This window comes from Bubalus bubalis, chromosome 6, assembly GCF_019923935.1.
Source record: "Bubalus bubalis isolate 160015118507 breed Murrah chromosome 6, NDDB_SH_1, whole genome shotgun sequence".
Lineage (NCBI taxonomy): Eukaryota > Metazoa > Chordata > Mammalia > Artiodactyla > Bovidae > Bubalus > Bubalus bubalis.
In genome coordinates this window covers 100,717,876-100,734,633 of record NC_059162.1, presented here as the reverse complement: position 1 = coordinate 100,734,633, position 16,758 = coordinate 100,717,876, and the positions used below count along the sequence as shown (strand labels likewise).

Below are 16,758 nucleotides of genomic sequence, written 5' to 3'. Positions count from 1 at the left end.
GCTACTTTATTGGGAGATTAAGAAAGGGGGAGCTTATGTACATTGGAGAAGGGCAGACAAGGTGCTAAATGAGTCAAATCCTTACTTTCCATAGTGCATTACAATAGATATTGTCTAAAACTTAAAGAAAACAGTACTATAAATATGGTACTTAGAAATATTGAGGGCATTATCAGAAGGAAAAAAAGAAGAGCTGAAAGCAGTTGCTTCTGAAGAGTAAGAATAATAAACAAGGAAGGACAGTGCAGGAGACCCTTGTTATTTACTAAGTCTTGTAACTATTTGACTCTTTAAATTATATATATATATATGTATATTATTTGCATATACAATATATAAACTAACAAAAAGAGAGCATGAAAACAATCTAGGAACAAACCTAAAAAAGGTAAATAAGATTTTTATGAAGAAAATTATAAAACTTTATTGGGATATGTTTTAAAAGACTAAAATAAATGGAGAAATTCTAAGTGAATTAGAGCCTCAAATGTAAGAGGCAAGATTAAACTTTTATATGAAATTTTAAGAAAATCTCTTTTAAGCTATTAAAATAGGGAATAATTTCTAAAGCAAAAACCAGAAATCACAAACCATAAAAGAAAAACTGAAAAATCAATTTCAATAAAATTTAAAAGCTTCTATTTCTCCTAGAGCCCAGATTGTAGTCCATAAACGTGTTCCACAAAAAGAAACCATTTGAGCTGTTTCTTTAACCACTTTATTAAGACTGACATCATAATCAAAATCAAGGCTTTTAAAAGAAATATCTGATTTCACTTCTGAATATAAAGTAATATGAAGTAAACACATGAAGTATTATTGCCAAAAAAAGTTGACACTGAATCTAATTAAAATTTAGATCCAAACTCCAGTTTACAAGAAAATACTGAAAAAGAGAAGGAAGTTAGCCAATGTTCACTGCAGCATATATACAGCTGCCAAAACATGTAAACAACTTGTGTCCATGGACAAATGAATGGATAAAGAAAATGTGGTATATGCATACAATGGAATATTATTCAGCCATTAAAAATAGTGAAATCTTGGCATTTGCAACAACATGGATGGAACTTAAAGGCATATGCTAACTAAAATAAGTCAAACAGAGAAAGACAAACACCATATAATCTCACCTACACATGGAATCTAAAAACAAATAAACAACAACAAAGCCAAGTTCATAGTTACAAAGAATAGACTAGTAGTTGCCAGAGGTCAGCAGTGGGAGGTAAGCGAAATAGGCAAAGGGAGCTAAAAGGTACAAACTTCTAGTTATAAAATAAGTAAGTCATGGAGATGCAATGTACAACTTGGTGACTATAGTTAATGATACTGTATTGTCCCAGGTGGCGCTAGTGGTAAAGAATCTGCCTGCCAATGCAGAAGACATAAGAGATGCGGGTTCAATCCCCAGGTTAGGAAAATCCCTTGGAAGAGGGCATGGCAACCCACTCCAGTATTCTTGCCTGGAGAATTCCATGGACAGAGGAGCCTGGAGGGCTACAGTCCATAGGAGTGCAAAAAGTCAGACACAACTGAGCACGCCCACAAAGGAAGGGAAAGGCCATGTACATATCTGAATTTTTTGTTCTTTAGTGTACAGGTAAGTTGAAAATATTAATACATCTGTTTGCAGTCACCAGAAATAGTAGGACAAAGTTTGTTCAGACATAGGTAAGACTGAATCCTTCGTCAGTCTGATAAATATGAAATACTACTATGAAGAAAATACAAAATCTAAGTACTTTTATATTATCAGCACCAGTTATAAAAATGGAGCTCACTAACCCAGGACCTGGGAGAATGAATGAGCCAATAATCTCTTTTGATAAGTCAGAGAAAGAGGTTTAGGCAGCTGAAATAAAAAGTGATAAGCCAGTAAATCAGTGAAATTGTATGATGAGATAAGGCAAAATGAAGTAGCAAAGAATGCCACAAGGATAAAACCAAATGAAATATGTTGAAAGAATACAACACAGCAGATATGATGTCCACCTCCAATAATCTATAAGAATATACATTTAGCAAATGCAATGCAACTGACAAAGATGGTAAATTAAAATGGTAAAATACATTTTAAACAAAGAAGCCAAATAAAGCTAATATACTACTGTGGTCTTTCTGTGAGAAAAGCAGAAACCACATGGGATAACCTCACAGTAAAATCTGAGGAACTCAATCTGTAGGAAGTGGGTAAAAATAAAAGAACCAAAAGCTAATAAACTCAAAACTCAAAGGTAATATTCTTATCTACCAAAAATCTTATTGAAAAAGAATCAATGTTTAGGAAGTCGCCTTTTAGGCTTCCCTGGTGGCTCAGATGGTAAAGCATCTGCCTGGAATGCGGGAGACCTGGGTTCAATCCCTGGGTTGGGAAGATCCCCTGGAGAAGGAAATGATAACCCACTCCAGTACTCTTGTCTGGAAAATTCCATGGACGGAGGAGCCTGGTAGGCTACAGTCCATGGGGTTGGTTGCAAACAGTCAGAAACGACTGAGTGACTTCACTTTTTCACTTCTTTCTTGTGAGCAAAAGGGAAGAGAAATAAATTGGCTCAAAGAAGCACTGCTTTTAAACCACAGCACAGCTGGAGGTGTTACTTTCTCCCTTAAGGAGCTACTTGTCATCCCTTAGCAAACAACTGCCTCCTCAGGCTGTCTCAACTCTTCAACTGTTTATATGTATTTCCATTGAGCTTCCTACAAGTTCACGTTGATCCCAATCAGACAGTTCTGAATTTTGGCTCAAGTTTGACTTTGTTCTTAATGGTTATTCAGGAGGCTACTTATGTTCCTCCACAGGTCAGTTCTGTTGCCTTCTACTCCAGGTCAGAATGCAAGCTGACGTGACAAAGCCAGGATTTCAGGAGTCACTGGTACAAGAGAAACCAAGCAGAGATAGCACAGAGAGCAGAGACCTGCTAGTCAAAGTCACAACTTAAGAAAGCTCAGAGGTAGGAGTATAGGTAAAGGATGCTGTGTAAGTGATGTGGAAACAGGAGTAAGGAAGGAAAAGAAATGAGACCGTGAAGAATGAGTTAACAGAGAAGGCGATGGCACCTCACTCCAGTACTCTCGCCTGGAAAATCCCATGGACGGAGGAGCCTGGTAGACTGCAGCCCATGGGGTCGTGAAGACTAGGACACAACTGAGCGACTTCCCTTTCACTTTCCACTTTCGTGCATTGGAGAAGGAAATGGCAACCCACTCCAGTGTTCTTGCCTAGAGAATCCCATGGACGGGGGAGCCTGGTGGGCTACCGTCTATGGGGTCGCATAGAGTCGGACATGACTGAAGCGACTCAGCAGCAGCAGCAGCAGCAGAATGAGTTAATGAGGATTCTGATCTCAGGGATGAGGAGGAGCCCTAAAATAAGAAGTGATCAAAACCATAAGAAGAGGTAGTGGCTTGGGAATAAAATGTCCTTTTGGCAGTTACTTTACTCTTTACCTCATGCCCTCTCCTATTTATTAATAGTTGCCCCTAAGCCTCTAAGGGTTATAGGAACTTATTTGCATGGAACTCCCAGGATCTCCAGTTCCAGACTAGGGCAAAAATAACATTTCTAAGATCTACAGATTAGGGAATAGAGAGTCTAGTTTATACCTCCATACTAAACTTTTAGACAGTAACTAAAACAGCTCCTGGGAAGACCACTAAACACCCTAAGCTTCTTGGTAAACCTGGCATCTAACCCTGTGAAAGAACACAGTTCTCTTCTCATTATCTTAGAGAAATCCTCCATTTCTTCCCTAAGTAAGAAACTGTACTCAAGAAAGCCACACACCCAACATGATAGTATTAGAGATCTCCCTTCTGATCAGAAGCACCAAAATCTACTTGTATGAAAGCACAGAAAGACAAAAGAAGGCCAAAAAGTAACAGGAAATGTCTATATACACTGAACTTCTGGCAGCCCTGGCCAGGGAAATAAGACAATAGAAAGAAATGAAAGGCATTAAGATTAAAAAGGAAGATGTAATACTGTTTTTATTTGCAAGCAACATGCTGTATATAGACAATCTTAAAGAATCTACAATTTAAGAAAGTTATGGGGTAAAAGGCTAATACATAAAATCCAGCTGTGTGGCTATATACAAGTAATAAACAATTAGAAAATAGAATGAAAAGTACTAGTTACAATATTATCAAACTGATGAAATAGGAATAAAATTACTGAAAGATGCTCAAAATATCTATACTGAAAATTATTTTAAAAAACACTACTGAGAGAAATTACAGGCAATCTAAATGAGTAGATGTCCAAGGATTCAATATTAAGATGTCAATTCTCCCCCAAAATGACCAAAAGATTCAGTGCAATGCCAATCAAAATCCCAGAAAGCGTTTTTCTGGCTAAAAACTGGCAAACTAATTCTAAAATTTATGTGGAAATGCAAAGGACTTAAAATAATCAAGGCAATCTTAAGGAAAAGGAACAAAGTTGGCAGATTTATAGTACCTGATTTCAAGACCAACTTTATAAAGTTAAGATACTCAAGACTTTATTAAATGTAGTACGGAAGGAGACAAGACAAACAGACCAATGGAACAAAGAAGAGAAGAGAAATAGCACACACATAAAAGGCACCAGAGCAACTCAATAGGGAAAGCAAAGTCTTTTTAACAAATGATGCAAGAACAACTGAATATTCATACAGAAAAAAGTAAACCTTTATTCCTATAAAACTTGTAGATGTAAACACAAAAGAATATCTTTTTATGCGTAGGGTAAGCAAAGATTTCTTAGGATACAAAAAACACCAACCACAGGGGACTTTGCTGGCAGTTCAGTGGCTAAGACTCCATGCTTCCACTGCACGGGGCACAGGTTCAACTCCTGGTTGGGGAACTAAGATCCAGCATGCCTCATGGTATGGCAAAAAAAAAAAAAAAGGCAACTAACCATAAAAGAAAAAATCGGTAATTTGGATTTCATCAACATTTAAGACTTTTGGCCATCAAAGTCACCATTAAGAATATAAAAAGGCAAGCCAGAGACTGGCAGAAAATATTCACAACACATATCTGACAAAAGGCTTGTATCTATAATATACAAAGAATTTCTATAATCTATAATAAAAACTGAAAAAAAAAAGGCAAATGTCTTGAATAGACATTCCATGAAGATAAACAAATGGTCAATAATCACATGAAAATGTGATCAGCATCATTATTATCAGGGACATGCAAATTAAAACCACAATGAGATAGTGTTACATTAGAATGGTTAAAATTAAAAAGATCGACAGTACCAAGTGTTGATGAAGATGTGAAGCAAATGCAATTCTTATACACTGCTGACAGAAGTATAAAATGTACAACCACTTAGAAAACTATCTGGCATTTCTCAATACAGTATATCCTACAAACTATAATGTAATTTTTTTCAAACTGTAATATTTTTACAAAAAGATCTGTAGAACAATGTTCATAACAGCTTTATTCATAATATCTAAAATTCTGAAACAATGCAAATGACCATCAACAGAAAAATGGGTAAATAGTGGTATTCTTATTCAATGTAATACTGCTGCTGCTGCTGCTAAGTCGCTTCAGTCGTGTCCAACTCTGTGCGACCCCATAGACAGCAGCCCACCAGGCTCCCCCGTCCCTGGGATTCTCCAGGCAAGAACACTGGAGTGGGTTGCCATTTCCTTCTCCAATGCATGAAAGTGAAAAGGGAAAGTGAAGTCGCTCAGTCGTGTCCGACTCTTAGCGACCCCATGGACTGCAGCCTCCCAGGCTCCTCCGTCCATGGGATTTTCCAGGCAAGAGTACTGGAGTGGGGTGCCATCGCCTTCTCCGCAATGGAATACTACTCAGCAATAAATAAGAACAAACTAGTTATACTAGTAATAATATGAATTTGAAAAATACTATGTTGAACAAAAGAAACCAAAATAAAATTATATGATTTCATTTATATATAGTTCATGAACAAGCAAAATTAACATATGGTGACAGAAATCAGAATAGCAGTTGACGTTAAAGGTGGAGGATTAACTAAAGTGAAGCACAAAGGAACTGTGAGAGGTGATTGAAATGTTCTAGATTTGGATAATGATAACCTAGTGGCACAGATGGTAAAGAATCTACCTGCAATGTGGGAGACCTGGGTTTGATCCCTGGATTGGGAAGATCCCCTGGAGGAGGGCATGGCAACCCACTCCAGTATTCTTGCCTGGAGAATCCCCATGGACAGAGGAGCCTGGCAGACTACAGTCCCATGGGGTCACAAAGAGTTGTACATGTTGAGCAACTGAGCCACAGCACAATCTGAGTGTATATAACTGTCAAAACTCATCAAACTATATACTTAATATCTGTATTTTACTGTATATAAACGTAAAATACATTTATACACAGTAAATGGGCACTGTGTATACACATACCCTGGTGGCTCAGTGGTAAAAGAGGAGACTCAAGAGATGAGGGTTTGATTCCTGGGTCGGGAAGATGCCCTGGAGTAGGAAATGGCAACCCTCTCCTGCATTCTTGCCTGGACAAGAATAAAAAACTGGCTACAATCTACAGGGTTGCAAAGAGTTGGACTCAACTGAGCACACATGCAAAGGAAGGGAAAGGCCATGTAAATATCTGCATTAATTTTTTGCTCTTTGGTGCACAGATAGGCAGAAAGTATTAATATATCTGTTTGCAATCACCAGAAATAGTAGGAGAAATTTTGCTCCCCAACTCAAACAAGATGGCAACATTATCAGAATGAATTTTTTCCAAAGGACATCAATTTTAGAATAGTCAACAGTGGATCTTTCTCAGTTTATGTGCCACAAACCATGGGGGAGACTGCATCCTCATATCCATAGGGTCGCTATATAATTTTTTTTTAATTTTTATTTACCTGCTATATCATTTTTTAAATAATTTTATTTATTATTTATTTATTTTTGGCTGTGCTGGGTCTTCATTGCTACACGGTCTTTTCTCTAGTTGCAGCAAGCGGGGGCTACTCTCTAGTTGAGGTACTCAGGCTTCTCATTGTGGTGACTTCTCTTGCTGTGGAGCATGCTCTACTGCTTGGGGGCTTCAGTAGCTGTGATACGTGGGCTCAGTAGTTGCGGTTCCCAGATTCTCGAGCACAGGCTCAACAGATGTGGAGCCTGGGCTTAGTTACCCTCAGGCATGTGGAATCTTCCCAGATCAGAGATCAAACCTGTGTTTCCTGCATTGGAAGGCGGATTCTTTACCACTGAGCCACCAGGGAAGCCCACTCATGTTAGTTGCTTAATTAAAGGAGACTAAACTTTCAAATACTATCATGTGAAGGAGCCGAAATTTTTTAAAGTTTATTCCTATTTCTTTCCACTCAATCTCTCATCGGCAGAGTCAGTTGGTGGTCTGATTTCTATTACTATACATGAAAATGAAAGTGAAAGTTGCTCAGTCATGTCCAACTCTTTGACACCCCATGGACTATACAGTCCATGGAATCTCCAGGCCAGAATACCGGAGTGGGTATCCTTTCCCTTCTTCAGGGGATCTTCCCAACCCAAGGATCGAACCCAGGTCTCCCACATTGCAGGCAGATTCTTTACCATCTGAGCCACCAGGGAAGCCCCTACTATACATAAGTTTTGCTTATTCATGAACTTTATATAAATGGAATCTTCTGAAGTACATTAGAAATGTATCTTTTTTATAAAGATGTAGTATGACTGAAAAATACTGGAAACTAGTGACTGTGACAACTGAGTGTCTAAATCTTTACTAGTAACAAAACTAAACAGCAGCTGAAACATGGGCAACAAAGTATGGGGTACTAGAATATATTTTTTAAAACACATTGTAAACTGCAATGCATTGGGAAAACAAGATGATATTTATTTTCAACAAATAAAAAAAATCAATAAACAGTTTTTCACCTTAAGTTTCTGATATATGTGGCGCAGAGAATCTGCAGTTCCCATGTCAGCTTCATCAGGAATACACACAATATCTAGCTTCATTTTCATCTTGTTGAAGTCTGCACACAAAGCCTTTTGGACATCCTTGGTTGTAATGACAATGACTTCTATAGCATGAAAAAAAAGGAAGGAAAAGTGCAAAAACTCTCATTCATTTAGACAATGGTTATACTACTTCAATTAGATTTGGTCTGTTTCTGGATTTAGTAATGACAGCTAATATTATTGAGATTTTGCAACACACTTTACATGCATCTTCTCAATTAATTCTTACAGCAAATTATTTAAAAATTGTAAAACTTCCTCCATTTTACAAATGAGGAAACTTGGACTAAAAGATATGAAGTGATTTTGTTCAGCGTACATAAAACCAGTAAGCAAGAGATCTAAGATAAAACATGTTAATATATTAAACACCACTTCTTCCTGACATAAAGAATGCAAAAGAGCACTTATTAAACCATATGCCAATGAGATTCTATTCTATTCTAGTTTTAATTTTTGGTCGCGCCACGCTGCATGTGGGATCTTAGTTCTCCTGACCAGGGATTGAACCTGTGTCCCCTGCATTGGAGGCATGGAGTCTTAACTACTGGACCACCAGGGAAATCCTGGGATCACATTTTACAACTTCATTCACTACAAAGAAAGAGCTATCACCACTTCCCATCAGATTGCTATTAGTGTTTCACTGATGATCGTAATGAATCCAGTAACAGACAATTTCCATGTAATAGATGCCTTCACCTTATCCATATAGCCATCAATTAACAAAAACTTGGGGTTCTGTCATGGATCTTTGGCAGGGTAATGTAATCCACTGCAATATAACATGTGTTGCAGATATCTGAAGATTAGATTTTAGCATCTCTAAAGTGTAACAATTTCTATGTGTTTCATGATAGTGCTCAATTATCTCTTCCTTTCACTATAATCATTCTTTTTTTCACTTTCTTCTTTTCTTTCTTCCTTTCTTTTTCATATCATTTAACCTTCCTTCCTTCTTTCTTCCTTTTCCCACTTAGCTTTCTTTCAGTCATTAACTCACTCATTCAACCAACAAATACAATTATATTTAATATGTAAAGGCCAAACAGGCACTGAGAATTCAGAAATGAACTAAACATGGCTCCTATTCTTAAGAAATGTAACATGAAATTTTAGACATGAAAATGGTTAAGGAAGGCTTCATGGAAGGGATGGCTTTTGAGGCAGGCCATGATGAACTCAAGTCCAATTTAGTATATACCATATATAAAATGCTGATGTTACAGAGATGAATTAGACACAGTACCTGATCTCAGGAAGATAAGTCTAACATGCCACTAACTACAGCATAAAGCAGACCTTAAAAGGTACTGAGATAGAAAAACGAAATGTGATGAAAACATAGAGGACAGGGTGACTGACACTGTTTGGGATTTCAAGAAGGTGACATTTCCATACGGTGGAGAGATTTTAGGTCGAGTGAAGGGAGTTAACTATAAACATGGGACAGTCAGTCTCATAATTGGACCAGTCAGTTCTGTTCAGGCACTCAGTCATGTCTGACTCTTTTCGACTCCATGGACTGCAGCACACCAAGCTTCCCTGTCCATCACCATCTCATGGAGCTTGCTCAAACTCATGTCCATCGAGTCAGTGATGCCATCCAGCCATCTCATCCTCTGTCGTCCCCTTCTCCTCCTGCCTTCAATCTTTCCCCGCATCAGGGTCTTTTCCACTGAGTCAGTTCTTCACATCAGGTGGCCAAAGTATTGGAGCTTCAGCTTCAGCATCAGTCCTTCCAATGAATATTCAGGACTGATTTCCTTTAGGATTGACTGGTTGGATCTCCTTGCAGTCCAAGGGACTCTCAAGAGTCTTCTCCAACACCACACTTCAAAAGCATCAATTCTTCCCCACTCAGACTTCTTTACGGTCCAACTCTCACATCCACACATGACTACTGGGAAAACCATACCTTTGACCAGACGGACCTCTGTCAGCAAAGTAATGTGTCTGCTTTTTAATATGCTGTCTAGGTTTGTCACAGCTTTTCTTCCAAGGAGCAAGCATCTTTTAATTTCATGGCTGCAGTCACCATCTACAGTGATTTTGGAGCCCAAGAAAATAAAACCTGTCACTGTTTCTACTGTTTCCCCATCTACTTGCCACGAAGTGACCAGATGCCATGATCTTCGTTTTTGAATGTTGAGTTTTTCACTCTCCTCTTTCACTTTCATCAAGAGGCTCTTTAGTTCCTCTTCACTTTCTGCCATAAGGGTGGTGTCATCTGCATATCTGAGGTTATTGTTACTTCTCCTGGCAATCTTGATTCCAGCTTGTGCTTCATCCAGCCCCGCATTTTGCATCATGTACTCTGCATAGAAGTTAAATAAGCAGGATGACAATATACAGGCTTGACATACTCCTTTCCCAATTTTGAATCAGTCCATTGTTCCATGTCCAGTTCTAACTGTTGCTTCTTGACCTGAATACAGATTTCTTGGGAGGCAGGTAAGGTGGTCTGATATTCCCATCTCTTTAAGAATTTTCCACAGTTTGTCGTGATCCATACTGTCAAAGGCTTTAGCATAGTCAATGAAGCAGAAGTAGATGTTTTTCTGGAAATCTCTTGCTTTTTCGATGATCCAACGGATGTTGGCAATTTGATCTCTGGTTCCTCTGCCTTTTCTAAATCCAGCTGGAACATCTGGAAGTTCACGGTTCATGTACTGTTGAAGCCTATTTTGGAGAATTTTGAGCATTACCTTGTTAGCATGTGAAATGAGTGCAATTGTGCGGTAGTTTGAGCATTCTTTGGCATTGGCTTTCTTTGGGATTGGAATGAAAACTGACCTTTTCCAGTCCTGTGGTCACTGCTGAGTTTTCCAAATTTGCTGGCATATTGAGTGCAGCACTTTAACAGCATCATCTTTTAGGATTTGAAATAGCTCATCTGGAATTCCATCACCTCCACTAGCTTTGTTTGTAGTGATGCTTCCTAAGGCCCACTTGACTTCACATTCCAGGATATCTGGCTCTAGGTGAGTGATCATAACATCATGATTATCTTGGTCGTGAAGATCTTTTTTGTACAGTTCTTCTGTGTATTCTTGCCACCTCTTCTTAATATCTTCTGCTTCTGTTAGGTCCCTACCATTTCTGTCCTTAATTGTGCCCATCTTTGCATGAAATGTTCCCTTGGTATCTCTTCATTTTCTTGAAGACATCTCTAGTCTTTCCCATTCTATTTTTTCCTCTATTTATTTGCATTGATCACTTAGGAAGGCTTTCTCTCTCCTTGCTATTCATTATGGACAGACTAATGCTAAGCAGGGCTATGAACTTCCTAAAATAATGAACTATATGAACAGAATGAACAAAGAGTTTATAGATCAACTCCAGAATATCATGTTTAGAAGTCATTCTCCAAATTCTGAGTTAGCCTCATTCAGAAGGAATTTTCTATATAACAGGCATTTAATATACCACAAAAGACTATCCCCAAATATAACTAAAGATATATAGCAAGAGGAAAAAAAAAGTGATAGATGACAAAGCCATAAGAACTTACTAAAGGAAAGTAGTATATTTAAAAGTGTATTAAGATGTGTCATTCACCTGTGATACTGAGTTCTAAAAAGAAAATCTTTTCTAAAACACATTTCAATGTCAATATCATATAGACCACTGCAAAGAAGTGTTCATGGGTCTGTCTCAAGAAAGTATGAGTGGAATAAACATTGGATCATAAGCCTAGGGCCCAGGATCTGGCACCACCTCCATCTGCTATATCTATCTCTAATCTGCTATATCTAACCAAAGGACACCTCAAACTCATTGTGGCCAAAGCCAAACTCACTGTCTTCGCTCAAACCTGTTCATTGTCTTACATTTCCTCTCCTATTACTGACATCACCATCCACTTAGTTACTTACCTAAGCAGAAAGTAGAGGGAACTCATCCCTTTCTTTCTACTACCCCTCCCCATGAATCAACAACTTTCCCAAATAGGCCTTCTTCACCATCCTTAGCACTAATGCCTTAGTTCAGGCCTTCTTTGTTGTTAGCATGGACTTTTGTATCAATCTCTTAACTCATCTCCTTGCTTATAGTCTTGACCCCCTCACACTAATTCTTCATACAGCTCCTAAAGCAATTTTTAAAAAAATCTGTATTTCAAATTTACTACCATAAAGTTGTTCACATTTGCATATTATCTTTTTTGTTTGTTTGCTTGTTTTGACTGCGCTGCATGGCTATAGTATCTCAATTCCCCACCAGGGACTGAACCTGGGCCATGGCAGTGAAAGTGCAGAATCATAACCACTAGACCACCAAGGAACTCTCTTGCTTATTAACTTTTAATGTCTGTAGGATTTGTGGCGATGTTTCATCTTTCATTCCTGTTATTAGTAATTTGTGTCTTCTCCCCTTTTTTTGATCAGTCTAACTAAAGATTTAACAATTCTATTGATATTTTTTTTCAAAGAATCACCTCTTGGTTTTACTGATTTTCTCTAATGCTTTTGGCTTCTATTTCACTTACTTCTACTCTTACCATTTTTATCTCCTTTCTACTTGAGTTTCATTTGCTTTTCTTTTTCCAGTTTGTCAAAGTAGAAACTTAGATGATAATTTGAGACATTTCTTTTCTAACAGAGAACTTAATGTTATAAAATTTTCTCTAAACATTGCTTTAGCTACATCCCTCAAATTTTAAAACATTGAATTTTCATTTTCAGTAAGTTAAAAACATTTTCTAATTCCCCTTGTGGCCAGATGGCCAAAAAGCACAAGAAAAGATGCTCAACATCACTAATTATTAGAGAAATGCAAATGAAAACTACAATGAGCTATCACCTGGCACTGGTCAGAATGACCATCACCCAAAAAAATCTAAAAACAATAAATGCTAGAGAGGGTGTGGAGGAAAGGGAACCCTCCTACATGGTTGGTGGGAATGCAAATTGGTACAGCCACCATGGAGAAGAATATGGAGGTTTCTTAAAAAAACTCAAAATTGAAACTACCATATGACCCAGTAATCCCACTCCTAGGCATATACCCAGAGAAAACCACAATTCAAAAAGATACCTAAAAAAAAAGATACATGCACCTCAATGTTCAGTGCAGCACTATTTACAATAGCCAGGACATGGAAACAACCAAAACGTCCATCAACAGAGGAATGGATAAAGAAGATGTCATATATATACTTGGTGGAATATTACTCACTCATAAAAAAGAACAAAATAATGCCATCTGTATCAACATGGACGGACCTAGAGACTGTCATACTGAGTCATGTAAGTCAGACACAGACAGATAAACATCATATGATATTGCTTATATGTGGAATCTAAAAAAAAGGAATACAAATGAAGTCTGTATAGAAGCAGAGCCACAGATGTAGAAAACAAACTTATGGCTACCAGGGGGCAAAGAGGGAGAAGGGATAAATTGGGAGTTTGGGATTGACGTAGAAACACTACTATATAAAATAGGTAACTAATAAGAACCTACTGTATAGCACAGGGAACTCTACTCAGTACTCTGTAATGGCCTATATGGGAAAAGAGTCTAAAGAAAGAGTGGATATATGTGTATGTATAACTGATTCACTTTGCTGTACACCTGAAACTAATACAATACTGTAAATCAACTATACTCTAATAAAATTGTTTTTTAAATTTCCTTTGTGGTTTCTTCTTTGGGTTATGTACAAATATGTGGTTTGATTTCCAAATACTTAGGGATTCTCTTGATACCTGTATGTTATTGATTTCTAATGTAACTCTACTGTGGTTAGAGAATATATTTTGTATTATTTTAATCTTCAAAGAATTATTGAGACCTGTTTTATTTCAAAAAAATACAGTCTATCTTGGTAAAAGTTCTTAGCATTTGAAAAGAATTGTGCATTCTGCTTTACTAGGTGGCATGTCCTATAAATGTCAATTAGGTACAAGTGTAAAAAATCCTAAGGAATCCACAAAAGGCTGCCAGAGTTAATAATAAGTGTATTTAGCAAAGTTGTAGGATACAGGGCAGCATAAAAAAGCTATGTTTTTATGTACTAGCAATGAATTTTCTGGAAATTGAAATAATTACCATTTATGATAACACCCTCTTCCAACAACACAAAAGAAAAGAGTCTACACATGGACAACACCAGATGGTCGACACCAAAATAAGATTGATTATATTCTTTGTGGCCAACGATGGAGAAGCTCTATACAGTCAGTAAAAACAAGACCAGGAGCTGACTGTGGCTCGGATCATGAAGTCCTTATTGCCAAATTCAGACTGAAATTGAAGAAAGTGGAGAAAACCACTAGACCATTCAGGTATGACCTAAATCAAATCCCTTATGACTATACAGTGGACGTGAGAAATAGATTTAAGGGCCTAGATCTGATAGACAAAATGCCTGATGAACTATGGACTGAGGTTCGTAACACTGTACAGGAGACAGGGATCAAGACCATCCCCAAGAAAAAGAAATGCAAAAAAGCAAAATGGCTGCCTGAGGAGGCCTTACAAATAGCTGTGAAAAGAAGGGAAGCGAAAAGCAAAGGAGAAAAGGAAAGATATACCCATTTGAATGCAGAGTTCCAAAGAATAGCAAGGAGAGATAAGAAAGCGTTCCTCAGCGATCAGTGCAAAGAAATAGAGGAAAACAATAGAATGGGAAAGACTAGAGATCTCTTCAAGAAAATTAGAGATAGCAAGGGAACATTTCATGCAAAGATGGGAACAATAAAGGAAAGAAATGGTAGGAACCTAACAGAAACAGAAAATATTAAGAAGAGGTGGCAAGAATGCACAGAAGAACTATACAAAAAAGATCTTCACGACCCAGATAATCACCATGGTGTAGTCACTCACCTAGAGCCAGACATCCTGGAATGTGAAGTCAAGTGGGCCTTAGGAAGCATCACTATGAACAAAGCTAGTGGAGGTGATGGAATACCAGTTGAGTTATTTCAAATCCTGGAAGATGACACTGTGAAAGTGCTGCACTCAATATGCCATAAAATTTGGAAAACTCAGCAGTGGCCACAGGACTGGAAAAGGTCAGTTTTCATTCCAATCCCAAAGAAGGGCAATGCCAAAGAACGCTCAAACTACCACACAATTGCACTCATGTCACACACTAGTAAAGTAATGCTTAAAATTCTCCAAGCCAGGCTTCAGCAATACATGAACCACGCAGAGTACATCATGAGAAATGCTGGGCTGGAGGAAGCACAAACTGGAATCAAGATTGCCAGGAGAGCTATCAATAACTTCAGATATGCAGATGACACCAACTTTATGGCAGAAAGTGAAGAACTAAAGAGCTTCTTGATGAAAGGGAAAGAGAAGAGTGAAAAAGTTGGCTTAAAGTTCAACATTCAGAAAACTAAGATCATGGCATCTGGTCCCATCACTTCATGGCAAATAGATGGGGAAACAGTGGGAACAGTGGCTGACTTTATTTTTCTGGGCTCCAAAATCACTGTGGATGGTGATTGCAGCCATGAAATTAAAAGATGCTTGCTCCTTGCAAGGAAAGTTATGACCAACCTAGACAACATATTAAAAAGCAGAGACATTACTTTGCCAACAAAGGTCCATCTAGTCAAGGCTATGGTTTTTCCAGTGATCATGTATGGATGTGAGAGTTGGACTGTGAAGAAAGCTGAGTGCCAAAGAATTGATGCTTTTGAACTGTGGTGTTGGAGAAGACTCTTGAGAGTCCCTTGGACTGCAAGGAGATCCAACCAGCCCATCCTAAAGGACATCAGTCCTGGGTGTTCATTGGAAGGACTGATGTTGAAGCTGAAACTCCAATACTTTGGCCACCTGATGCGAAGAGCTGACTCATTTGAAACGACCTTGATGCTGGCAAAGATTGAGAGCAGGAGGAGAAGGGGACAACAGAGGATGAGATGGTTGGATGGCATAACAGACTCAATGGACACGGGTTTGGGTGAACTCCGGGAGTTGGTGATGGACAGGGAGGCGTGGCGTGCTGCGGTCCATGGGGTGACAAAGAGTCGGACACAACTGAGCGACTGAACTGAACTGAACAAATAAATATAATAAAATATGTGTAAGTCCTATACACTGAAAACTACAGAGTAGTTGTGTAAGTTGAGAGAAATTACAAAAGGCCTAATTAAAAGGAGAGCTATATCATGCTCCTCAATCAGAAGGCTCAATACTGTTAAGATGTGAATTCTCTTTCTACTGATATATGGATTCAATTCAGTCTTAATCAAAATTCTAGCAAGTATTTTTGTAGAAATTGATAAGCTGATTCTGAAATTTATATAAAGATACAAAGGACTTAAGAGTAGCGAAAACATGAATTTAACCATTTTAAACTTCAGTTTAATAATCCTTTCAAGACTTCCTTGTGCTTCCACTGCAGAGGGCATGGGTTTGATCCCTGGTTAGGGAACTAGGATCCCGCATGCCTTGTGGCACAGCCAAAAAAAAAGGCTCTTCACTGATTTCCCACTGCTTTCAAGAAAAAAAAAAATCTAAATTCCTCAACATGGAATACAAGGCCCTTCACAGTGTAATGCCTGTTTATTTCTCTCATTACATTTTTTCCCTCTTACGCTCGATATTGCTGTTGTTGTTTAGTCACTAAGTCATGTCCGACTCTTTGTCAACCCCATGGACTAGAGCCCACCAGGCTCCTCTGTCCATGGGATTTCCCAGGCAAGAATACTGGAGTGGGTTGCCATTTCTTTCTCCAGGGGATCTTCCCAACCAAGGGATCAAACCTGAATCTCCTGCATTGCCAAGCAGATTCTTTACCAGTGAGCCACCAGAGAATACACACTGA

The 16,758-nt window shown here is 38.2% G+C and overlaps 1 protein-coding gene across 1 annotated transcript in view; it reads right to left on the bottom strand.

The window, feature by feature from the left end:
- EIF2B3 (eukaryotic translation initiation factor 2B subunit gamma) overlaps positions 1-16,758 on the bottom strand; it is a 117,262-nt gene that overhangs the window by 96,679 nt on the left and 3,825 nt on the right. Inside the window, exon 3 of the mRNA XM_006052575.4 lies at positions 7,887-8,035. Coding sequence (XP_006052637.3) covers positions 7,887-8,035 — 149 coding nt within the window. The remainder of the gene's footprint in view (positions 1-7,886; positions 8,036-16,758) is intronic.